The 24,630-nt window shown below is 48.0% G+C and overlaps 1 protein-coding gene across 7 annotated transcripts; it reads left to right on the forward strand.

Moving 5' to 3' along the window:
• The first annotated feature begins 47 nt into the window (after positions 1-47).
• MRPS11 (mitochondrial ribosomal protein S11) lies at positions 48-10,714 on the forward strand. Of its 7 annotated transcripts, none has more exons than XM_054451333.2 (6): positions 48-186; positions 312-428; positions 4,932-5,030; positions 7,440-7,569; positions 9,319-9,384; positions 10,202-10,714. In XM_054451333.2, exons 1-6 carry the CDS (start codon positions 122-124, stop codon positions 10,307-10,309), a joined length of 585 nt encoding a protein of 194 aa, XP_054307308.1. In that variant the 5' UTR covers positions 48-121; the 3' UTR covers positions 10,310-10,714. The 7 variants fall into 7 exon arrangements, with proteins under 7 accessions (XP_054307308.1, XP_054307309.1, XP_054307312.1 ...); XM_054451334.2 differs by having other exon boundaries at positions 52-186; positions 315-428; XM_054451337.2 differs by lacking the exons at positions 9,319-9,384; positions 10,202-10,714 and adding an exon at positions 8,651-8,923 and having other exon boundaries at positions 52-186; positions 315-428.
• Positions 10,715-24,630: the final 13,916 nt, after the last annotated feature.

A 24,630-nucleotide genomic window follows, 5' to 3' on the forward strand; every position in this document is an offset into this window, starting at 1 on the left:
AGCTAATGAGAAGTAGATGACTTTCCCTTCTGTCCCCTCCTCGACAGGCACTCATGGTACCGGCGCCGGCGCAGCTGTGACTGACGCTGCCGACGGAAACTGACTGGGGTCAATTCAAGTCATGCAGGCTGTGAGAAACGTGGGGTCGTGGTTCCTGCGGTCCTGGACTTGGACCCAGACAACCGGGTAACAAATGACTGCCCCCTCGAGCCCACCGCCACCTCCAGGACTATGCTCCTACACGTGTCCCTTGAGCCACCCGGGCCCCAGTGACCGTTAGGCCGTGGCCCTCACCGAGCTTTTCTTCCCAGCAGGGTCGTGGCCAGGACGCCGGCCGGGACCATCCACACAGGCGCTCGACAGCTCCAAGACGCTGCGGCCAAGCAGAAAGTTGAAGTGAAGGCGGCTCCGAGCCACACCAAGTTCAGGTGAGCCCCACTTGGACCAGCCCTCGGAGACCCGCAACCCCTGACTCTTGCCCGACACCCTCCAGAGTCAGAACCAGTGAATTTTCAGCTATGTCACTTGCTATCCGTGGGACCTTATGCAAATAAATCTGAGCCTCAGCCTTCTCATCTAAAAATGCGAACAATGCTGAGAGAGGTTGTGAGAATCAGATGAGCCGTGGTACAGAGTAAATGTTCAGTGAACATTCGTTAAATCAATGAGTGAATGTGAGGTGTCCATAACATGTATCAGCGTTCTTTCCTTCTGAGATGGAGATCTTTTCAGACCAACAACCTTCCCTGCCTCCAACACAAAATGGGTAGGTGGAGGGCGCTAGCGATGGAACAGGTGCTCCTGCACGTCTTACAGATGGTCCAGGGTGGGTTTTGTGCTCAGCCCTAGGAACTGGCATCTTGCTTCCCACCAGTGCCACCACCTCTGTATGCTCTATACACATCCACTTAACTTCACACCCATTTAACAAACATTTACCAAGAATCTACTATGAGTGAGACACCATTCTAGGTGCCGTGAATACGGATACAAAAGATCATTCCTCCCCACAAGTAGTTCACAGTCTTTGAGGGAAGACAAACATGCAAACATTTCGCCGTAATCTGCTCAATAGTATAATGGAGGTAAGTATTGGTTGGAAGTTTGAAAGCATAAGTGCCTAACTCCTGGCCGGGTGCAGTAGCTCATGCCTTTAATCCCAGCACTTTAGGAGGCCAAGGTGGGCGAATTACTTGAGGTCAGGAGATCGAGACCAGCCTGGCCAATATGGTGAAACCCCGTCTCCACTAAAAATACAAAAACTAGCCAGGCGTGATGGCTGGCACTTGTAATCCCAGCCACTCAGGAGGCTGAGGCAGGAGAATCGCATGAACCCGGGGAGCGGAGGTTGCAGTGAGCCAAGATCACGCCACTGTACTCTACCCTGGGTGACAGATTGAGACTCTGTCTCAAAAAAAAAAAAAAAAAAGGAAAAGTGTCTCATTCCTGAGGAAATCAGGCAAGACCATGGAGAAAAGAACATGGAGCTCAGAAGTGAATGGGAGTTCATCTGGACAAGTTGAAGTGGGTCATTGGAGACAAAGGTAACCGTCTGGGTAAAGGCATGTGGTATGAAAAAACATGGTGTGTTCAGGTGTGTATGTGATGGCAGATGACGCCAACAAGACAAGAAGGAATCAGAATGCCAGGTTCTGTCACACTGGAGCTTTTACCCTGTCCCCACTGAAGGCAGTGAGGAGCTACTGAAAGGATCTAAACCAAGATTCTGTTGTAGTCATTTCTTCAACAATGCCAGGTACTGTTCAGAGTGTTGGGGATATATCCCTGACCAAACAGACAAAAAGCCCTGCCCTCATAGAACTTAAATTCCAGTGGGTAGAAGACAGTAAATAGAAAACAAGTAAAATGTAGGAGTATAACGGTTGGAAAGGGGAGGTGGGGGCCAAGCAGGCCTGCATAGTCACATTCTGTAGGACTTTGTAGGCCATTGTGAGGACTTCAGCTTTTACTGTGACTGAGTTGGGAGGCCAATGGAAATTGCTGAATAAAGGGTTGACATGATCTTGCTGACAAGATCTTGTAAGCTCTTTGGCTGCTGTGTTGATATTAAACCATAGGAGAGCAAGAATGGAAGCTAGGAAAAGTCCTCTAAGCAGTTAGAAGACTATCGAAATAATCCAGACAAGAAACGATGGTGGCTTGGATCATGGTTATTGCCATGGAGGTATTATAAATGGTCTGACATATTTTGAAGGTAGAACAAGCAGGATTTGGTAATATACAGTGTGAGAAAAAGAGAGGAGCGAAGGAAGACCCCAAATTTTTTTGGCCTAAACAACTGGAAAGACGGAGTTGTCATTGATTAAGATGGGGAAGACTGCAGGAGTTTGGATGGGAGTTGTTAAGGTTGAGATTCTTAATAAACATTCAAGTGGAGATACAATGTAGACCATTAGAAATGGAGCTCAAGGGTCGGGCGCGGTGGCTCACACCTGTAATCCCAGCATTTTGGGAGGCCGAGGCAGGCAGATCACCAGGTCAGGCATTTTAGACCAGCCTGACCAACATGGTGAAACCCCATCTCTACTAAAAATACAAAAATTTAGCCAGGTGTGGTGGTGCGGGTCTGTAATCCCAGCTACCCAGGACGCTGAGGCAGGAGAATCACTTGAACCTGGGAGGCGGAGGTTGCAGTGAGCCAAGATCGTGCCACTGCGCTCCAGCCTGGACGAGACTCCATCTCAAAAAAACAAAAAAAAAAAAGAAATGGAGTTCAAGAGTCAGACTTCAGACTTCAGCTAGAGATATACAGTTGGGAGACATCATAGAGATGATATTTAAAACCATGAGATGACAAAAATCATTAATACCATAAATGTAGATGAAGAGAGGAGGTCCAAGGACTGAACGCTGGGGCACTCTCACATTTAGAGATTTGGGAGACTAGGAAGAACCATCAGAAGAGACAAGGAACTTCCAGAGAGATAATAGGAAAACCAGGAGAGAGCATTTGTTTTTTAATTTGGCTCAAGGTGGGGAGATCAGCTGTGTCAAATGCTGCTGATATGATAGGTTGCTAGATCAATAACAGAATTGCCTATTATATTTAGCAATGGGGAGTTAGTTGGATTAAAGCATTTTTGGTGGAGTGGTAGGGGCTAATATCTGATTGAAATGGGTTCGAGGAGAATAGAAGCAGAGGATAGGAAGAAACAGCAAGTATAGTCAGTACCTTAAAGTTCCTTAAGAGGGCTCTGCTATAAGGGAATAGAGAAATGGACAGTAGCTCCCAGGAGGTGGGTTCAAGAGGTTTTGGAGGGTTGTTATTTTTTCAGTTTGGAACATAACAATCTGTTTTGCCATTGGGAGCAGTGCAGTATAGGGGGAAAGAACAAGTGATACTGGAGTGGGAACATTGTGGGAACAGTGTCCTTCAGGGGCTAATACACAAGTGGAGCACTGTAACAGGAGAGAGCACAAAGGCTGTGGGCACAGATGTTCACTAGTGGGAGCTGGGAGAAGGTCTGATTGCTTCTATTCCCCTGTGGAGGTCATCCGCTCAGCAGTGAGGAAGCAGGGAGTTGGAGGTTAGAGGAGACAAAAAGAATCTATGAAAGAGTCATCTAGGAGAATGGAAGGATAATTGAACAGGGGATGTGCTGTACGATTGCGAGGCAGTTCTAATCACTTCTAAGGTCAAACCCACAGGAAAGAATATACTTGTAAACTTTGAATACCAGTGTGTGTTTGTTTTGCCTTTTAAAATATCTCTAGAAAAGCAGGTAGGGCTGGGGCGAGAGTAGTCCTCAGATTATAATATAATTTCTAAAATGGAATCTATTGTATTTCAGGTGGCTGTGGTGGGTACAAACATGAATCTGATTTGTGTGTGTAGGCCTAGTGGAACAGCAAGTTTATTTCCAGCTCCTTTGCTGAAGGATGATTGTGTGTGTTCAAATTTTAAAAAGCACAGCTTGGTGAGCAAAGCTCTAGACTGAGACAGATCTACTATGTCCAAGGCTTGGCTTCTCTTGCTAACCCTATTTCCCTATTGGTACCTAATTTTCACCATCTGAAAATAAAGAGTACTTAACTAGAAATAGCCAGAAAACAGCTTGGACTAAGACAGTGGAAGATCTTGAACGCAACACAATGTGTTCCCATCTGATTCTATTGGGACATTTGAAACATTGATTTCCAGACCCCATCCAGAAGTCCAGGGTGAAGCTTAAACATCTGTATGCTTCACAGCTGACTGATGTTCAGCCTGCATTGAAAACCACTGGTCTAGGGTAGCGGTTAGCAAACTATGGTCGACTGGGCAAATCTGGCCAATTGCCTGTTTTCGTAAGTAAAGTTTTATTGGAACACAGCCTATTAATTTACTGTTGTCTATACCTGTTTTTGGGATATAGTGGAAGAGTTTAGTAATTGTGACAGAGACCTGCTGGCCTGCAAAACCTAGTAAATTTACTATCTGGCCCTTTACAGAAAAAGTTTGCTGTCCTTTATTCTAGGGGATTCTGGATTTTTTTTAATGGTAATGATATGAGTATTATTTTTGTCTCGTTTTTTATAGAGTCCAGATATTGTCTATGGTTGATGAAATAAGAAACAGAGGTTTGACTGTATTTTTTAAATTGTGGGAAGAGGAACCTACAAAGGATCTGAAAATAATGAACATGGGTATACTTGCAGGGACAAGGAAGATGGGGAGTATGAATGAAAATCCCTTCTCATAGCAGAAAGTCCCTAGATGTGTCTGAAGTCAACAAGTCGAGAAACAGCCTCATAAGCACAGCAGTCACAGATGCAGTGGTGGCACCAGAAGGACTGAAAAGGAATGGTGGGGGCAGCCACTTCAGAAGCAGCAGGGGGCAGAGAGCTGTTATTTTTTAACCATGTGTTGTATTTCTTTGATTTTTAAAAAGTTGAGACAATTTTAAATAAAATCTTTCTTCTAATTGCAGCATTTACCCTCCCATTCCAGGAGAGGAGAACTCTCTGAGGTGGGCAGGAAAGAAATTTGAGGAGATCCCAATCGCACACATTAAAGCATCCCACAACAAGTAAGTGGTAAGGGAAGCACTGGGCAGGTCTAGCGTGAGATTCTTTCCACTTCACAGGGAAAGTCAGGCTTGGCCCTGAATACCCTGGGGTAGAAGTGAGGGTGCTAAGTGCTGCATGATGGCGCTAATGTAGGGCACCGTCTTCCTCCTCACTTGAGGAACCACCTGCTGTCTTTACAGAGTTTATTCAAGTTTCATAAAAACGTGAAATAGGGTGGGCATATCCTAGTTATAAGAATTCTTTGCTTTCCTTGAGAATGGTGTTTCCTGGTTTTGCTCAAGAGTTGCAAGGAGTGTATTAGGGGCATATGGTCCCACCATGAAGGTGTTTATTAAGTGTTGCTGATAGGGAATGGATGATATATAAAGTAAAAGAGATATGTTTCAAGATATTAATATGATTTATTAATACACTAACCAGAATCTAGACCTCTAAATAGATATTGTCCCTTTAAAGTACTCACCACTCTGGGCCACTGTGCGCTGGCCTCCACCTTGTAGAGCTAAATGTGGATGGTGAGTTTAAAGTGACAAGACTAGTGTTCTTGTGTGGCTTACAGACGGGGGCAGTGCCAAGGGAATTCCCAAACATATGCTGCCAACAGAAGCATTGGTGGATTAGTGACAACTTTGCAGGTTGGCCCCCACTTGGAAATGAGATCAGTATTTGGTCACAGCCAACCCATCCAGCAGTTTAGAGACCAGCACAAGAGATTACAGTCATGAGCTAAAGTGTGTGGCACAGATGAAATGCTATAGGATTCATTTCAGCATTTGTCAGGTAAACGTAAAGTGACAGCAGTTGGATTTCTTTTTCTTCCCCTCTCAGGCTAATAAGGACATAGGCTAACTCTGCATTTAAGTGTCTATGGTCTACTCTATACAGCACTGTTTAGGCTGTCACAGAGACAAGCAATTGTGCATCTGTTCAATATGGAAAACCCTAGAAACTCTGGTAGGAGGAAATGGCAGAGCCAGAGCCATAGCCAGGATAACAAGCGGATGGCCCAAGCCCAGGGCTGACTCCAGCAGGCCTCCTCTTCAGTCACTTCTCCTGCCTCCTTCTGTGAGCTCTCAGAGCTCTCCAGACCAGAAATAGGATGATGATGACTAAAGGGGAAATCAAAAGCATATCTGAGGATTTCTTAAGGCATTCTTAATTGTATTAATAAGTTAACTTATTAGAGATGATTAAGAAAAAGTTGTGGGTGGATGCAGTGGCTCACACCTATAATCCCAGCACTTTGGGAGGATCACTTGAGGCCAGGAATTTAAGACCAGCCTGGGCAACATAGTGAAATCCAGTCTCTACAAAAATACAAAAATTAGCTGGGCGTGGTGGCATGCACCTGTAGTCCCCACTACTCGGGAGGCTGAGGTGGGAGGATGGCTTGAGCCCAGGAGTTGGAGGCTGCAGTAAGTGATTATGCCACTGCACTTCCAGCCTGGGCGACAGAGTGAGACTCTGTCTCACAAAAAAATAAAAAAGAAAAAAAGAGAAACGTTTTACTTGTTTAAAATGATTTTTGATCATGGAATATAGTGTCATAAGCATCAAAAGTATCCAATATGAGGCCGGGCGAGGTGGCTCACGCCAGTAATCCCAGCACTTCAGGAGGCCAAGGCGGGCAGATCACCTGAGGTCGTGAGTTCAAGACCGGCCTGACCAATGTGGAGAAACCCCCGTCTCTACTAAAAATACAAAATTAGCCAGGCATGGTGGTGCATGCCTGTAATCTCAGCTACTCTGAAGGCTGAGGCAGAAGAATCGCTTGAACCCGGGAGGCGGAGGTTGCTGTGAGCCAAGATCGTGCCATTGCACTCCAGCCTGGGCAACAAGAACAAAACTCCATCTCAAAAAAAAAAAAAAAGTATCCAATATGATAATATTGCTAATATTTTTTTAAGAGTCCTTCTTTTAGAGCTATGTACTGAAATATTTACAGACAAAATGATAGGTCTGGGATTTGCTTCAAAATAATCCATTGGTTAGGGGAGTGGGCTGGGAACAAGGTTTATAGATGAAACTGAATTGGATATGAGTTGATAATTGTTGAAGCTGGTTGATGGGTCCATCAGATTTCGTATGTTATTCTCTTCACTTTTGTGTATATTTAAAACTTTCCCCAATAAAGTCATTTTCTGGGTGATACTTAACTAACTACTCTCAGATTATGGAGCACTCTTTAAATTATGTGACTTACCAGTTTTCAGTCAGGTTTAGGGGAGAATTCTGACCTTTCCTGATACTTCCTGTAGGAGTTCAAAACATGTTCATCTGATAAGCTCAAAGTGGAAGCAACTGAATTCCTTTTTCTTTCTCACCCAGGCTTCTAGGGGCATAGATTAGTTCTCTCTTATTTCCCTGAAGAAGAGTTGTATCCTATGTGCTTCTTCTACTTTTCTCAGCACACTGATCCAGGTAGTCTCTGCCAGTAATGAGCCCCTTGCCCTTGCTTCCTGTGGCACAGAGGGATTTCGGAATGCCAAGAAGGGCACAGGCGTCGCAGCACAGACAGCAGGCATAGCCGCAGCAGCGGTAAGTGTGTGTTCCTTCTGCTTCCCTCTGTAGTGTGTGTTTGCTTTCTGAATGGCTCATCACTGAGTGGAGAATCCTCATTATACTACCCATTCAGAAGCAAGGGTTTGTCATGGCAGCTTTGATGCCCTGACATTGGAGCATTGGTTTGAAAAGGTTTGTGTGAAAGGCTCCTCTTTTTTCTTTCTCTCAGCTTCATTAGAGGTGAAGCCCTTGTTGGTTCATTCTAGGATGTAAGAGCTAAGATACCAAAGGCTTGAGAACTAAAGACCCCTCAATTTAAAAACCGTTAGCCAGGTGTGGTGGCACCTGCCTGTAGTTCCAGCTACTTGGGAGGCTGAGGCTGGATGGCTTGAGCCCAAGAGTTTGAGGCTGCAGTGAGCTATGATCTCACCACTGCACTAAAGCCTGGGCAACAGAGAGAGACACTGTCTCCAAAAAAAATAAAAATAGGCCAGGCGCGATGGCTCACAGTTGTAATCCCAGCACTTTGGGAGGCCAAGGCAGGCGTAAGAGATCGAGACCATCTTGGCCAACATGGTGAAACCCCATCTTTACTAAAAATAGAAAAATTAGCTGGGTGTGGTGGTGCGCGCCTGTATTCCCAGGTACTCGGGAGGCTGAGGCAGGAGAATCACTTGAACCCGGGAGGCGGAGGTTGCAGTGACTCGAGATCACACCACTGCACTCCAGCCTGGTGACAGAGCGAGACTCCATCTCAAAAAAAAAAATAAAAATAAAGTCCTATGGTTTGGGGTTGGGGGAGATATGATAGTCTATTTGGAGAGGACGTAGTATCATGAGGACTCATGCAATACCAGTTCCAGTGTGAACTGTCGTAGACCTTTTTTAGAAGCAAATTGGCAAGGTGCTGCTATTGGTATAGTTATTGAGCATCTACACGTGCCAGACACTTTACATTCATTATCTTGAATCTTCAGAGACCCTCAGTATTATCCACATTTTCATAAGCCAATTGAGATTCAGAGTGTGTGACTTGCCCAGAGCCATGCATCGATTCAGTTCGCTGGTCGGAACCCAGATTGGTCTGGGACCAAAGCCTGCACAATTTCTACTATAGCACAGGCCTTACAAATGTTCAGACTCTGCCAAACCAGATGTATTTCCTGAAGGACAACCTTGACCTTCAAACAAGGGAAGGCACCCCAAAATATTGATTGCATGTACTATCGTCAGAAATCAAAATGCCGTAAATGCCCAACCATGGACAGATCATATACTATGAAAAGAAGTATGTCACTGTTCACAGTGGCTTCTGCATGGTAAGTCATGAATGATTTCTGTATATTTTCCCATTTTTATAATGAACTGCCTTTATTATCAAGAAAGAAAATTTTAACTCTAACTACTTAGAGATTTTAAACGATAATACTTTTAAAGTGGGTATTTAGGTTCAGCCTTGAAGCCTAGGGTGGCGCCTCATGGTCTGAAATTCTGCATTTGCCCACCTGAGAAAAACCTGAGCAATATTTAGAAATTTCCATTAGGTGGCGGTGCTGTCCTAGGCTAAACAGATCGCAGTCACGTGAACTCTGCAACCTGCCAAATTCTGTGGTCTGTGCTGGCGCCTGTCCTCCACTATAGCCATCTGCCCTTTGCCTCCCTGTTTACTTCTCTGGGTGCCCTTTCCCTGAGCTCACACACCCCTTGCTCTAGGAGGCAGTAGCAAGAGATTTGGATGCGGTAGTTCTCTCTCCGGGGCACTAACCACTCATTGCTTCTCTCCAGAGAGCTAAACAAAAGGGCGTGATCCACATCCGAGTTGTGGTGAAAGGCCTGGGGCCAGGACGCTTGGTAAGTTACAGTGATTTCCATAGTTTACTTGCCTCCTGGTAAGTGAGAGAATTTGGGGCTTGAGAGCAGAGTACAGGGAGAGTAGAAAACACCCTTTAGTGGATTTCCATGTTTGCTTCAAGTTCCCGTCTGTTGCTTCTATAATTGACTAAGCCCCTCAGAGCAAGCCTAGATCACTTAATATAATTCATCAGACACTGAGTGCCTGCTGTGTGCCACACACTGGGAATGGGAAGGTGGTTCCTGGGGGAACTGTCACAAACAAATCCCTCAGGACAGACTGGTGAGTGTAGTGGTAAAGCATGTGCCCAGAGTGCTGGGAGCCCATCAGGGGATCCCAAACCTAGCAGGGATAATTTTTCCTGATGATCATTAGCACAGATAATCTTTAGCTTCCTCAAAGAGGTGACATCTCTCTGACTTTGCAGGAATATTGAGGTATTAGGGAGGTGGAGGCACAGCAGGTGGTGGGGGACATTGCAGGCAGAGAAAACTGCCTAAGTAAGCTACAGAAGTATGATACCCAAGGTGTACCAAGGTCTACAAGAAGTCTTTGTTCTCAGATTGTAAAGTGCAAAGTGGAAAGTGGTGGGCACGATTTGAGAGGGGGACAGTGTGAAAACCTGGTTAAAGGGTTTGGGTGGGGACCTTTGTGAGAGTAGAATAGGATTGGGATTATAGGTATCAAAGCCAGTGGGCATCTCACCCCTCCCTTCCCTTCTCTATGCCACCCTGTCCCTCTCCGAACCCTGCCTGGAGACATTGGATCATCATTTCTGGGACCATGTCATTCTACTTTTCCTTCTGTTCCTTCCAGTCTGCAATGCACGGACTGATCATGGGGGGCCTGGAAGTGATCTCAATCACAGACAACACCCCAATCCCACACAACGGCTGCCGCCCCAGGAAGGCTCGGAGGCTGTGATGGGAAAGAAGCCTGCACTTGGACCTGACCTCAAGCCTCAGCTCCAGTGGGACCTTGTAAAATGCTCCCTGTCAGAGCTCTCCAGAATATGCTTGTTGGAGATCCTTCAGGCAGTAAGGGAGAGTTTTGCCTCCTTACACAGTGGCCTTTGCTTGCACCTCCAGCTGGAGATGGGTGTGCCCCAGAAGTAAGCTTTGCATCTCTTACAAGAGGGGAGCTACAGGGGCAGCCGTGGCCTGGGCCCAACCTCTGCTCTGAGAAAATAAATATCTGTACCGTCTGTCATAATTTTGAGATTTTTGCTTTCAGAGTTACATAATTCCTACTTCCTCCTGAAAAAGAGAGTGTGAAATGAGGTGAGACCTCAGATGAAAGTAAAATATAAATGTGAGTTGCTATTTACCAGACACTTTTGGTTTCAGATATTTCTTTTCTAGCCCCTTACCCAAGATTTCCAGAGCTAATCCTAGTAACTTTTCTTATTAATGACTTATAATTTGGCCCCAAATTGGGAGCTTTTTGCCACCTACCTCTGGATTCTGATGGATTTCACCATTATGGGCATGTTTAAAGTTAGCCCTAAACACAGGATTTTCTACAAGTGGACAGTCAGACTCCCCACACTAAAGTGGCAGTCATCGTTTACACTCCATGGGCTTCAGCAGTCCCAGCACTAACGAGAGAGTGCCCTAAAAGCGGGGAGGGTAGAGTTGTATAAAACATAGTTCTTGGCCAGGCACGGTGGCTCACACCTGTAACCCCCGCACTTTGGGAGGCCAAGGCGGGTGGATCACTTGAGTCCAGTTAGAGACCAGCCTGGGCAACATGGTGAAACCCCATCTTTACTAAAAATACAAAAATTAACCAGGCATGGTGGCGCGTGCCTGTAATCCCAGCTACTCTGGAGGCTGAGGCATGAAAATCGCTTGAACCCAGGAGGCGGAGGCTGCAATGAGCTGAGATCACCCTACTGCACTCCAGCCCAGGTGACAGCGAGACTGTCTCAAATAAATAAATAAATTTAAAAAATAAAAAAATAAAAACCTGATGATTCTCTAGAAAATAGGGTGGATGGCAGGATGGGCTTGAGTAGAGCCCAAATCTAGAAGTGCAGAAAGCAAGTTGATAAGGAACCTGGGTAGTGCTGGCAGTGGGGCACAACTCAGCCCAGGCAGGACTGACTGCTCCTCAGTTGGGGCCCTAGGGTTCCTGGATATGGCACAGAGGCCAAAGGTGGGGGCTCTAGAGACACGACCAGAGAGTCCCCTCTTCCACAGGCAAAGATCAAGGGTGAGAGTATCACCAGAAGCTGAGAAGGAGTGGTCAAGTACACAAAAGCACTGTTCCTCCCAGATGAGTGCAGGAAGGGCTGCTGACCAGAAGGGGAAGGCACTGTGGAGTTTTACTTCTGTGTCCAGCCAGCTAAGTACTGTGATCTGCCTGAACTCAGTATAGGAAAAGACACAAATGCCCCTTAAATAGGCAAGAGGCTGTGTTAGGACAAAGAAAGGAGGAAGATCATGAACGAAGACATGAATTTAGAGGAAAAATGCCTCCCTACTGCCTTCTCTTTAGTCCTTAGCAGGACCTATGAAGGCCATCTTGTGACCAGTGACCAAAGAAGCCCAACCGGAGGCTTCTTGGATCAAAGCCACTGTCGGGAGGAATTAGACTGTTTCACCGCAAAACTACATATAAACACAATGCATTAAAACATGGTGCTCTTGAAAATTGCACTTTGTGATTTGATATGGTTTGGTGGACAGAGGGCCCGTAGCCATCATACAGTTCATCGATCAGGGCCTGAGCAGGAAACAGCTCACAAGGTTTAAGAGAAAAGCTCAATGAAAGCTCTTTGCAGAGGTGTGGGTAAGATTAAGGAAATAAAGAAGGTGGACTACAAAGCAGCTGCCACCCTAGGCTAGAAGAGGCAGGGAAGAACAGTTCCCTAGAACCTGGCAGGAGCTGCCACAGCAGCAGAGTGCAGCTCTGCCAAAACCATGGCCTGAGGGAGAGGGAAGAAATGCCTGGCTGTTCCCAGCCTGTAGTCCCTTGCTGGGGTCCCCCTTGGCTGATCCCAAAAGGAAGCAAAAAGGAAGGGAACTCAGTGTTGTGGTATTTGGAGGCTCAGCCTCCCAGGCTGCAGAGTGGATCTGGAGGGGCACGTAGAGGATAGCAAGCACAGGAGGCTTCTGTGGCTCCTATAAGTCCTCCGTACACCATAGGTTTTTATTTTGGTTTTGGTTTTTGAGTCTCGTTCTGTCATCCAGGCTGGATTGCAGTGGTACGACCATGGCTCACTGCAGCCTCAAACTCCTGGGCTCAAGTGATCCTCCAGCTTCAGCCTCCTCTGAGCATCCGGGACTACAGGCGCATGCCACCACACCCAGATAATTTTTGTATTTTTTGTAGAGATGTGGTCTCGCTGTGTCGCCCAGGCTGGTCTTGAACTCCTGGTCTCAAGCAATCCCCCTACCTCGGCCTCCCAAAGTGCTGGGATAACAGGCGTGAGCCACTGCACCTGATTCACAGACCATAGTTTTAAAAATGTTATTTTACTCACAAGAGGGCTTTGGAAAGGACGATCCTGCCCAGCAGAGCCTACATGCGCAGACAGGACAGAGGACCCTTAAGGATCAATGTTCTTGTCCCCAGAAATGGATGTCTAGTGCAACCCCCGGGGCTAGTTTTGGGGAGGCCGCCTTGTTGACTGTGCACTGGAAAATGCACGTTGCTTTATTGTGAGCTTTCGGTGCACAGTGTTGTTTCCAGGCTCTGAGTGGCCAATAAAGCTGGTGCTGTCTTAAACTGTACTGTCTCTTAATCATTTGTCTTGGCCTCTCAAAGACTGACCTTCCCACCCCCATGAGAGACCAAGGCACCTTCACCGAAGGCTGACCAATCTAGGCAGTGATTATTTACCTAAAATGCTGGACTGCCCTGTCCCTGCTGCCACAGCCCGTCTCAAACAGCAGGTCTCTCCTTCCTGAGGAAGCAGGTGGAATGTGTGCTTGCACTTCCCACAGGCGGAAAGATGCAAAGCCCAGCAGGTGGGTCCCAAGTATTTGCACAAGCAGGGTGTTGGCATCAGCTTGTGTGATACACTTTGTTGTCTTCTGGCAGCAGAGCCTCAGATTATTTCTACAGATGCATCTGCAGTTTTGCTTCTAAAGCTGGCTGCACAGGACTGGCTACATAAGGAAAGCCTATCCTCCTACACTAGCAAAAAAACAGATGCAATTTCTTTCCTTTCAGCATAGACGCGACGTTTTCACATCTTTCTGCCAAGGCTATCACCTGACACCGAGATGTACGGTCACTGCCAAAATAAGCCTGTTTACCACTAGAGTCCCTGAATGCTAGCAGAATTTCACTGGCACCTTGGGAGAAAGCATTCCCCAACTGTATTTGCCTGCAACCTGGCTCTGACATGTCTCTTTAAAAAAAAAAAAAATGCATATATACCTTCCTGCTGGACTTTATTCTTTTTGTCTACTCATTTTTCTCCTATTCTGGAAAGACACATTGCTTTTTAAATCTGGGTACTATCAGCCTAAGGTGATGAAGCTGGCACTTGCCAAAGCAGAAATTACCCATTCACCAAGTTAAGCCAACATGGGCTAGTCCACAAACATGGAGGCCGGGCACTGGGGGAACAGGGCTGGAGCTGTCCCTACTCTGGAGCTCACGCTCTGAGGAGGCAGGACAGGTATGTGGCTAAGTTAGAATGGAATTCCATAAAAGAGGCACAAATGGTATTGGCGTTGGAGTGAAAGACCATCCCCTCAGCTTCAGGGCCGGAAGGGAAGTCTTTGTGGAGGAGAAGGCATCAAGAGGAACCATGGGTGAATGAGCATCCTCAGGAGCTCAAAACAGCATGCAAGGCTGAGGGGTGAGAGGTCATCGGGTTCCCGGTTCCTGCTGAGTTGGCATGGTGGGTCACGCGGTTCGGACTGAATAGGGAGACTGGATGGAGAGAATAGCTTACCAGAGGATTCGAGGGAAAGGAAGGGGTCTTAAAACTTACCATCAGGCCAGGTGCAGTGGCTCACGCCTGTAATCCCAACACTTTGGGAGGCCAAGGCAGGCGGATCACCTGAGGTCAGGAGTTCGAGACCAGCCTGACCAACATGGAGAAACCCCATCTCTACGAAAAATACAAAAAATTAGCCTATCATGGTTGGCGCATGCCTGTAATCCCAGCTACTCAGGAGGCTGAGGCAGGAGAATTGCTTGAACCCAGGAGGTGGAGGTTGCGGTAAGCCAAGATCATGCCATTGCACTCCAGCCTGGGCAACAAGAGTGAAACTCCGTCTCAAAAAAAACAACAAAAAAACAAAAACAAAACAAAACAAACTTGCAGTCACACCAAGGATAAGGAGCAGGCTCCACAAATGGGATGGACAAAAGGAGGTGGGTGTGTAGACAGCTGCTGTCAACAGGAACTTCAGAGTTAGAGATTCAAGAGAGAGCTCATTCACAGGAGAGGAAGTGAGGCACATGGGTGTCTAAAATAGAGTTGAAATACAAGTCACTGAGGTTTAAGTCAAGTAATTACGTGGACAAAGAAACTTACCTTGATGCTGAAGCCTGGAAGTGGATGTCAGGGAAAAGGATAGTCTATGAGGTTCAAAGTCCCTAAACAAAGTGGAGTGGCCCATAGTGTAGGAAGCAGACCAAGAATTCAGGAAGGCAGAAGTAATAGATCGTATGCACGTCAAAAGAGAAGGGCTGTCAAGTGGGGGTGGTGGAACAATATCCCTGGAGGGGCTGAGGAGGTGGGAGCATGCTGACGCCTCTCCCTGTCCACTGGGTGGGAGGTAGGGGGTGGCGTGCACAGTGCTGGGGAAATGATGGTGATGAGAGGCTGTCTCTCCTCAGTAGACTGAAGGTGTAGGGACCGTGGTGGGAGGGCAGCGGCCGTGGACGCAGATGCCCAGAGCATGGAGAATCAGAAGAGCCTCTGGGGGCCTGGAGGTGTGGGGCCAGAGCCCCTCAGGAGCCAGGAACTGGATTGGAATCTATATCTAATACCCAACATCTACTCTGCTTCCACCCTGACTTTATAACAGAAGAATTTCAAAAGCTCAAAAACTGTGAAATGATGTTTAATCTTACTAGTAATCAAGGACATAGAAGCTAAATGCCTTAGCATCATTCCCCAAATGTAGAGATGCCAATCAACGCCATAGTGGGATGAGACAGCCCAGGAAAACTGTACAGAGTAGGAAAAAGAAGATGGCCAAGATTGTAAATGCAAGGAAGAGAGACTGTGAAGGAGGCGGGACAGAGGGCTTAGTCGGAGTGCAGGTTGCTCTCCAGAAGTCTGATAGGAACTCTACAAGATGAGGTGCCCCTTAGGTTTAGCCACGTGGAGGTCATGATTCACCAAAGGGAGAGAGGGTCAGAGACAGTGGGAGGTGAAGAAATAGAGGTTGGGCCAAGAGCGCTGAGTTTTCTAGTAAAGTCTGTCTCTTGGTGATGGAGAATAAATGGGATCAGCAGTTTCCCCTGCACCATGATGGACCAAGAGTCGGGGTGTGCAGAGGAGACAAGAAGAGGCTTAGAGCCGTGGAGAAGCAGACCTCAGCCAGGTGGCTGTCTCCCCTCTGAGGGAGATAGCGGTGTGGGACCCCAGGGACAGGCATGCCCATTGTAAATTGGGAACAGCAGTGTCTGATGTGAGCAGCTTGGGCACCAACAATGGAAACAAAATGTCCTTGGAATCAGTACACAGGGAACATTTCGTGTTCTTTCCAACATTCTACACCGATTGTTCTGAAACAAAAGAGTGTGTGCTCTCTCTCAGCTCTTACTTGGAGAAGGTAAATACCTAGAGCCTCTTCAGAGGGAAATTTGGCAATATCTGTCAACACAAGATGCAAAGACCTGTGGCTTCATAATTCCCTTCTAGGAATGTATCACATAGAGACAGCATCGCTGTCCACTAGAACTCCTTGCACAACAGAAATGCCCTATATCTTCCCTGCCAGAATGGTAGCCACTAGCCCCACATGGCTCTTAAAATGTGACCAGGAACTGCGTTTTAAATTCTATTTAATTTGAATTAATATACTTTGAAATAGCCACATGTGGCCAGTGAGTATGGGACCACAAAGCTATGGATATTCTTTCCCATGTGTACCAAGTATGCAAAGATATTTTTGAAGGTACTGTAAAAGATTGGAACCTAAATGTCCATCAATAGGGGACTAGTTAAATTACAATACAGTACATCCAGATAATGGAATGTTGGCCCTGAAACACACCAAGATGCTTTGCTAAGTGAAAAATAAACGAGTGGGGGCAGAACGTTGTACGTAGTATAGTTGCTAATTTTTGCAGAAAAGGAGAAAAGATGTGTACATACATGTTTGTGTATGCATTGAGTATCTGGAAAGACATATCCCAAACTGGCAGTGCGCTCAGCTCCAGGGAGGGAAACTGGGTGACAGAGTAGCAGGTGGAAAGCAGAGTCAACTCTTTACCTTCTTCACCTTTAGAAGTAGGTGCCATATTGATGTTACTTATTCAGATTAATTAATGAGCCAATTAAAATAAAAATAAAGAGCTGTTTTTTAAAAAATGTATAGATGCTGCAGTCAGGCATTACATAAATTATCTGCTGAAATGTGCACATAACTTTTTTTAGTATATATTTGGACATACACGGACTCTGTAACACTCCCCGTCTCCATTGTTGGTCTAGTATTTGGGGGAAGACATCTGATTTGGCTCTGAAATTTGTTCTTGTAATTAAACTGGCTTCTCTCCGCTGCCCACCCAGGTTCAAATAAAACTATGCACATGCTCCCAAATTAGCATAACAAGTCTTGCCAGAAAAGTCAGCCTCGGTGTCATTATTGCTTGGCTGGGAGGAGGAGGCAGAGAGAGCAGGGCGATCTGTTTCCATAGTGCCCTGTGGCAGCTTAACCGCCTAGGATTTGCGTAATCCCCTTGAACTAAAAAGAAATGTCAACTGAGGGGCAGCACGGTGTCACAGGGGGCCCTGGCTGGGAGGACACCTGTTGTCTAGACCCAGCTTGAGCCCAGACTCAGCATGCAGGCTGTCAGGCCACACTCCCTCCCCAACACCAGACCTCAGTTTCTCCCCCAGGACCGTGAGGGGGTTGAGTGGGACATAGCTCCAGCATCAAAAGAGCCTACAGCTCCTTCGTGGCTGGGAAGAAAGCCTGGATCCTGACTCACTAAGCTGCTCTGAGGGAGAGCCTCAGGGATGCTACACAAGCCAGATTCTATGCCCCTGGAAATCCAATTAGTTCTCCCCCGGACTCTAGGCCAGGCCCGCTCCCTGCGCGTGCCCCCCACCTGCCACCCTGCTTAGTTGCCCATTCCTTCTAGCCTGCTGGGCTGAGAAGAGCTTAGGCTTTGGAGTCACAAAGACCAGGGTTGGAATCTCAGCTCTACTGTGTGACCTTGGAGGAATGGCTGCATCTCTCTGAGCCTCAGCTACTCCCGCCTCCACAGGACTGGCAGGGGGATTTGTAAGGCAACTGTGTACTCTGCTCAGGTACAGCGAGTGTCATCCAGGCTGGCCCTGCCTTTCCTGCCCTGTCCTCCCGATCCTCACACTGCTAAGGTGGCAGCTTCCATCCTCGCAGGGCCTTGGCTGATTCTGTGGCTGATCCTCGCAGGGCCTTGGCTGATTCACAGGGCCCTGGCAGGGAGCACAGTGGTGAATGCAGATGCATGCCCATCTTGTTGCTGCTGTTGTAATTATTAATTATTTTCAAATATTTTTCCTGTAATTTTAATCAGAAAAGTCCTGTGGGAGCCAATCACCCATCTTCCTAATTCCTTAAATTCATCCAACTGTAGATAAAGCCAGATTGTTAAAAAAAAAAAAATTGCAGCCAAAAATGGAATGAAATGAAAATGCCAAATGATTGGAAAGTCTATCCCTCAAGAGTCTTTCTTCCCTCCCTCCTTCCTCAAGCATCTATCAACACTCAGACTCAGGATGTCTAAGCCCTGGTAACTGGCCTGAGCAGCCTAGGAGGCTAGCTGGGGAGACAAATTCAGAAAAAGTCCATTGTGACACCACCGGGTGCTACCACAGAACGGGGACACCTGTGAGTGAGTGAGAGAGACAGCACGTGCCCTAGAGTGTGTGTGTGTGATGGTGGTGATGAGAAGATGAATCAAGGAGGTGACACAAGCTCAAAGAGGAAGTGACACAAGCTCAAAATCAGAGTAAGAGTTAGGAGGCAACTATGGGTGATGAGGGGTGATGGGGGGAGTTTGCAGCAAAGAAGATGGCATGAACAAAGGGTAGAGTGCAAGCGATCCTCCTTCCTCGACCTCCCAAAGTACTGGGATTACAGGTGTGAGCCACCATGCCCAGCCTTAAATTAAAGATCTTGAAAGCCAGGCACAGTGGTGCATGCCTGTAGTCCCAGCTGCTCAGGAGGCCAAGACAGGAGAATCACTTGCACCCAGAACTTTGAGTCCAGCCTGGGCAACATAGCAAGACCCCCATCTCTTAAAAAAAAGAAAAAGAAATATGAGGGCTCTTGAGATGGGGAGATTATCCTGGATGATCTGGTGGGTCCTAAATGTAGTCACAGGTATTCTTATAAAATGGAGACAGAAGATTTGACTACATAGACAGAAGAGGAAAGGCCGTGTGACCACAGAGGCAGAGACTGGAGAGATTCAGCCATAGGCCAAGAAATGCCAGCATCCACCAGAAGCTGGAAGGGGCAAGAACAGATTCTTCCTGAAACTGTGATGGTTCATTGCCCGATGTGCACAGCAAGTCAATATGCCGAAACACCAGGTTGCAGTAGAGAAAGGAGTTTAATCACAGGGTCACTGAATGAGGAGATAAGAGGAAACCTTAAATCCATCTCCGCAGTGAGTTTGGGGCTAGGGTTTTTAAGAGTTTTGGAGTGGGCCGAAGTGTGGAGATCATTGATGGGTGGAAGAGTGCAGGGTGAAGTCACGGGACAAGGAGATAAAACAGCTGAATTCTCATGCCGATCCCATTCCTGTGTGGGGGTCTTCAAACTGATTCCTGGAATTCATGGTCTGGAAAATATCTTAAGCCATCCTTACACAGAAGCTCTATGATTCTAATGTCAGAGATCCTGTCTATAGGAACAACGTGGATGCAGTCAATTGTTCGTCTCAAAATCCTACTGTCAGAAATCCTATCTGTAGAAACGATGCGGATGCAAATGGTCAGTAACCAGCGCTACATGACTTTTAGCAACAAAGAAGAGGGCCAAAGTGCAGCCTGATCAATGCTTAATTCTAACTATATTTCTGTTCAGAACTGGGCGGGCAATTCTTGTCAACCCTGTAGAGATGGTTTCATTCCCTAGAGCCTCTTGGAAGCATAGCCCTGCCGCCAACTTGATTTTGGCCCAGTGATACTGATTTGGGACTTCTGTCCTCCAGAACTGTGACAGAACAAAAGTCTGTGGTTTTAGGCACCCAGAGTGTGGTCATTTGTCACAGCAGCCACAGGGATCTAGTAGAGAGAGGTAGGAGAGAATGCTGGAGAAGTCAGTGGGGATGGAGAGAAGTTGGGGGTGGTGGATATAGAAGAGGAAAATGGGCAAGGCTGGGGTGGACTGCAGGTGGGATAAGAGAGAGGGAGGGACAGCCAGGCATCTGGTGGCCTCGTAACATCAGAAGGGCCCTATACTACTGGGGCACCAGGAGGGCCCTCTGCAGGCTGTAAGCAGCATGAGCCCCTGAAAGGTTTTAGCAGGGCTGTGCCATGGTCAGAGGTGTGTTTTAGAAAGAGCAGACTAGGGTCTGGGGCACTGGATGGACAAACTAAAGGCACCTGGAGTCGGAGATCCACAGGAGGTCATGGCTGGGTGAGAGATGAGTCTGGCAGAAAGCAGCCGCAAGCAGGACTGCAGGCACGGCAGATTCTGGGGAGGTTTAGGAGGCTGTTTTAGTCCCTTTTGTGCTGCTGTAATGGAATACCACAGACTGGGTAACTTATTTCTTACAGTTCTAAAGGCTGTGAATTCAAGGTTGAGGGACCAAATCTGACGAGGGCCTTTGTGCTGTGTCATCCCATGGAGGAAGGCAGAAGGGCAAGAAAGGGGATATGAGAGAGAGAGAAAGGGCATGTGAGAGAGAGAGAGAGAGCATAAGAAAAAGAGAGAGAAAGAATGCAAGGGCCAAATTGGATTTTCTAACAATCCACTCCATGACCTAATCACCTCTTAATGGCCCCACTCCTTAATACTGTCACAATGGCAATTAAATCTCAACATGGGTTTTGGAGGGGACATCCAAACCATGGCAGAGGCAAAGATGCCAGTTCCAGGTGGAGGAAGGGGGAGAAGTATGGAAGCGGCTGCAGAGGCACCACCAGCAGAGCCTGTGTGGGCCCCGGCTCGGGGATGGGACTCACTTGGGCCTGATCTTGGGCCCTCTGAAAGGGCGGGGGAGCCTCCGTGCATTGTAAGGACCCCTCTCCAGCCCCCTCAGCTGTGCCAGCCGGGCTGCATCTGGGAGAGGACACACAGGGGATCCTGGTGGTCTCGTCCCTGGGAGCAGGCAAAAGCACATTTTTTTGTCCTGTTGGGATTGGGATAATTAGGGCATTAACGGAAATGCATTTCTCACCTATTTTCTGTCTGATTGAAAAGAACTTTGCAGTCATTTAGAGCTCTCACACCTCCTCTAATCAGAGCTCACTTCGCTCAGACAGAGGCAGAAAACTGGGTCACACGTGGACTCCAAAGCCTCCCAGGATGTGACAAGCCAAAAGTGCAGCATCCCCCACCTCCTCTGCTTCCTGCCACCCGAGGACAGAACCACCCTACCCCAGCCCTTCAGTGAGAACACACTCAGTAGCGGGCTGAACTTGGAGTACCGACAGGATACCCTTTATTTTTCTCCCATCACTGCCTCCAATCAGCTTCCTCACATCTCCCTTTCTAGACTCCTGAAGCTCCATCTCAGGGAGACTCTGTGGCTTTCTGGTTACTTTTTCTTCTTTTAGTAGAGATGGGGTTTTTCCATGTTGGCCAGGCTGGTCTCCATCTCCTGACCTCAAGTGATCCACCTGCCTTGGCCTCCCAAAGTGCTGGGATTACAGGGGTGAGCCACCACTGCGCCTGGCCTGGTTACTTTTAATTCCAAGAATAAATCCCATTTGATAGTTATGACTCTTCTTCAGAGACCTAAAAGTCCAGTCAAGTCTATAATAAAACCTCAATCTCACAACCCACATGCGGCTTCCCCTCCTCATCTTCAGGCTCTTCCAGGTCTGGGATCGCAGGAGATGGAACTGGGGGAGAGTCAGGTTGTTTTGCTCAGCAGCTGCTATATGTGAGGCTCTCTTGGCCAACCCTGGCAGTCACACCTCCTTTACTCCAGGGGGATTCTTTCATGGGCCCTGGAGTGAGCTCTCTGGAGACTTGCCCCACCCATCCATCCATGCAGAAACCTCTGCCCCAGGCCTTTCTGAGGGGGATATGTAGTTGTACTGCCCAGACCTCCTCATGGAAGCACCTATTGCCCAGCTACTGGGAGCACTGTCAGCACCAGGGACAGCCCAGGCCACACCCTTCCAATGGCATGTCCACCAACAGGGGGCATCCCTGACAGACACTTTCAGCTCCAACTGAACCCCCCCAGGGGCCTGCGGCACAACTCACCTTCTTCCTCCGCCTGATCCCACTTCCTCCTCTTCCTCCCACAGGGATTGATCCTGGGGTACTCCCCTAATCCCCAAGACAGAGCTGTCTCCAGGTTGCCTCCTTGGAGAACCCAAACACAACCCCTTCCCTGACAAGCCTGAGCACTCTGTGCTGCCTCTCCTCACCTGCCTCAGCTCCTACCCTGTGGCCCACCCCATCCAGCCTCCTACTTGGGGGACCCCTGAGCCCCATTAGGTGAGAAGGGTACCAGCAATGTTGGCTCAAGCTCAGCTCCCTTCACAGTGCCCACTGAGCCACAGGAGCCTCGGGGGCCACCAGTTGCTAGCAGCATAACTTACCTGGCCATTGCACTTCTTTCTTTGCCCTACCATACAGGCTGCTCCTCCAGCCTTCCACTTCCAGGCTTCTCCTGGAAGAAGCATGCTCCATCATCTACCTGCATAGTCATGCCCCAACCAAGTCACATGAGGCACCATCAGTGCTTTGCTCCCAAGAACTCTCTTGTTAAAGTCTGCTTTAGAGGTGGCACGGAGTATGCTCACAGGTTTTCTGCAGCTCAGTAAGCCTTCAGCCAGATCATGAGACACCACCCTGCACCTGTGATAGGCTCCACACTCTACAAGCTAGCTGCCCTTCGCTTGACTTCCAAGCAGGGAAAAGCAGCTGTGGCTGTATATGATGTCTCATGAGTTGTGCCTGCACAAGAATTGGAAGAAGAGTGGCAGAGACCAGCCTCATGCCCCACCCCCGACCCCTGCCCTTGGTTGTTTTGGGTTTTTTTACTTTTTAGTAAAGCATTTGCTTACTCCCCACCTTTTTGTTGGGGAGATGGTGGATTTTTCCATAGCAGCTTTGTGGGTGTTGAGAGGTGGCTGTGACAGTGGCCATGAGAGCCTCTCCATTGGGGTCAAGGAGCTGAAGGTCGCCCGCCCCCACAATCCCTCCTGAAGCCCTGTCTCCCTGATGGGGACCAAGGTAGTAGCAACCTAGGGCATCTGCAGGGACACTCTGGACCCTTCCAAGGTTATGTAAACACCTAATATCCAGTAACAAATCCTTTTCCACCTGAAATAGCCAGGGTGGTTTCTGTTTCCTGCAACCGAGAGCCTGACTGGCACAATACACCTTTTCAGAATCTCTTACTTGGCCTGGAATGGGTGGCCACTGTTGGATTCATTTTGCTGTCCTTTATTAAGTCCTGTCTGGAGGTGACTAGCCCTTCTCTTACCAGCCCTTCTCATCCTCGGCTGTTCACATGAATTCCTAGGGACCCTTGTGAAAATGCAGGTGCTGATTCAGTGGGCCCTGGGTGCGGCCTGAAAGTCTGCACCTCTAGCAAGTTCCAGGAGAGGACTTTGCAGTAACCCCACCCTGGACCTGCTTAAAAGCACAGCTTTAGACTGTGGACCGTGTCTCAGCCTCTAGGAGTACACAGTGGGTTGGCTCCCTAACTGCACACAGAGCTGGCTGGGCAGCGAGAACACGGGCCAACTGCCTTCTCTGCGCCTTGTGAAGGAGAAGTCCAGCCTCCCAGGCACAGGGCAGCAGTGCTTCCTAGGTGGGCTTGTGATTTCTCCAAGGACCAGCACCCAGGAGCACGGCAGTCATTGTGCTGGGGGGCGGAGATGGGCAGGGACCAGGGAAGGAAGTCCTCTGAGGGTGGCAGCTGCTGGGCTAGGCCTTCTGTGGCAACAAGTGGGCGGAAGGCATGGCTTGAATGATGCGGAGAAGGCCAAGAAACGCACTGGCTGTGTTCCAGGAGCCAGGAAACAGCCCTGAGTGATCCGGGCAGGATGGGGCGGAGTCAGTGCAGGTGCAGGCTGAGGGGAAGGACTGGAAACAGGGCTGAGGCCAGGCAGTGAAGGGCCTGCAGAGGAGGCTGGGGCATGCCTAAGGGTCCTGAGCAGGGCTGTGATCAGAGGCATGGCAACACTTGGAGAATGGAGAGTGGACAGCAGTGAGGAGATGGTGGCCTGGAGAGAGTGGCCTGAGGGACAGAGGCACAGAATAAAAGGACACGTGGGAGTTCACGTGTCCTCCCACCGGCCCAGCAATGGGAGCCAGGCCTCCTGAGCCTTATTAACTGTATTTTATAAACTGATCCATTCACTCAGCCGGCTTTTATGTTTTTTCAAAAGTTAGGACACTAAATATGGCAACAGAAATGAATATATTGTCCATCCATTTAGATTATACCATAAACTTGTGCCTTTGCAGAGCACATTGAAAATATCCAGTGTGGCACTCAATATATGTGTTGAATGTGTCAAATGAATGAGTGAATTTCTAAAACTAGAGCAAGTTGCCATGGGTGGGGGTCTTCCGGGTTGCCCTGGTCATAGGCTGTGGGGTTGGCAGCCTGTTCCTGTAGGACCACCCTCTCTACTCCAACACACCCAGCCCAGGTTTAGCAAAGTGGTCACTGATCACTAGAAATATGTAGATCTTCTTATTGAATGTCTAATAAACAGCTCAACCCAACATGGCTAAATTGCAACTCTTGGTTTTCATCCCATCCCCAGAAAATCCTTCCTCTGACCCAGTCCGACCTAAGGTAACCACTTACTGTCAGGCCAACAGAGTTTGCAGTCATTGACTCCTTTTCCTTACCCCTGTGCTGAGCTCATTGACTTGTCCAGTTGGCCCAAACTCCAAAATATATTCCAA

Source organism: Pongo pygmaeus, chromosome 16, assembly GCF_028885625.2.
Source record: "Pongo pygmaeus isolate AG05252 chromosome 16, NHGRI_mPonPyg2-v2.0_pri, whole genome shotgun sequence".
Classification (NCBI taxonomy): Eukaryota; Metazoa; Chordata; class Mammalia; order Primates; family Hominidae; genus Pongo; species Pongo pygmaeus.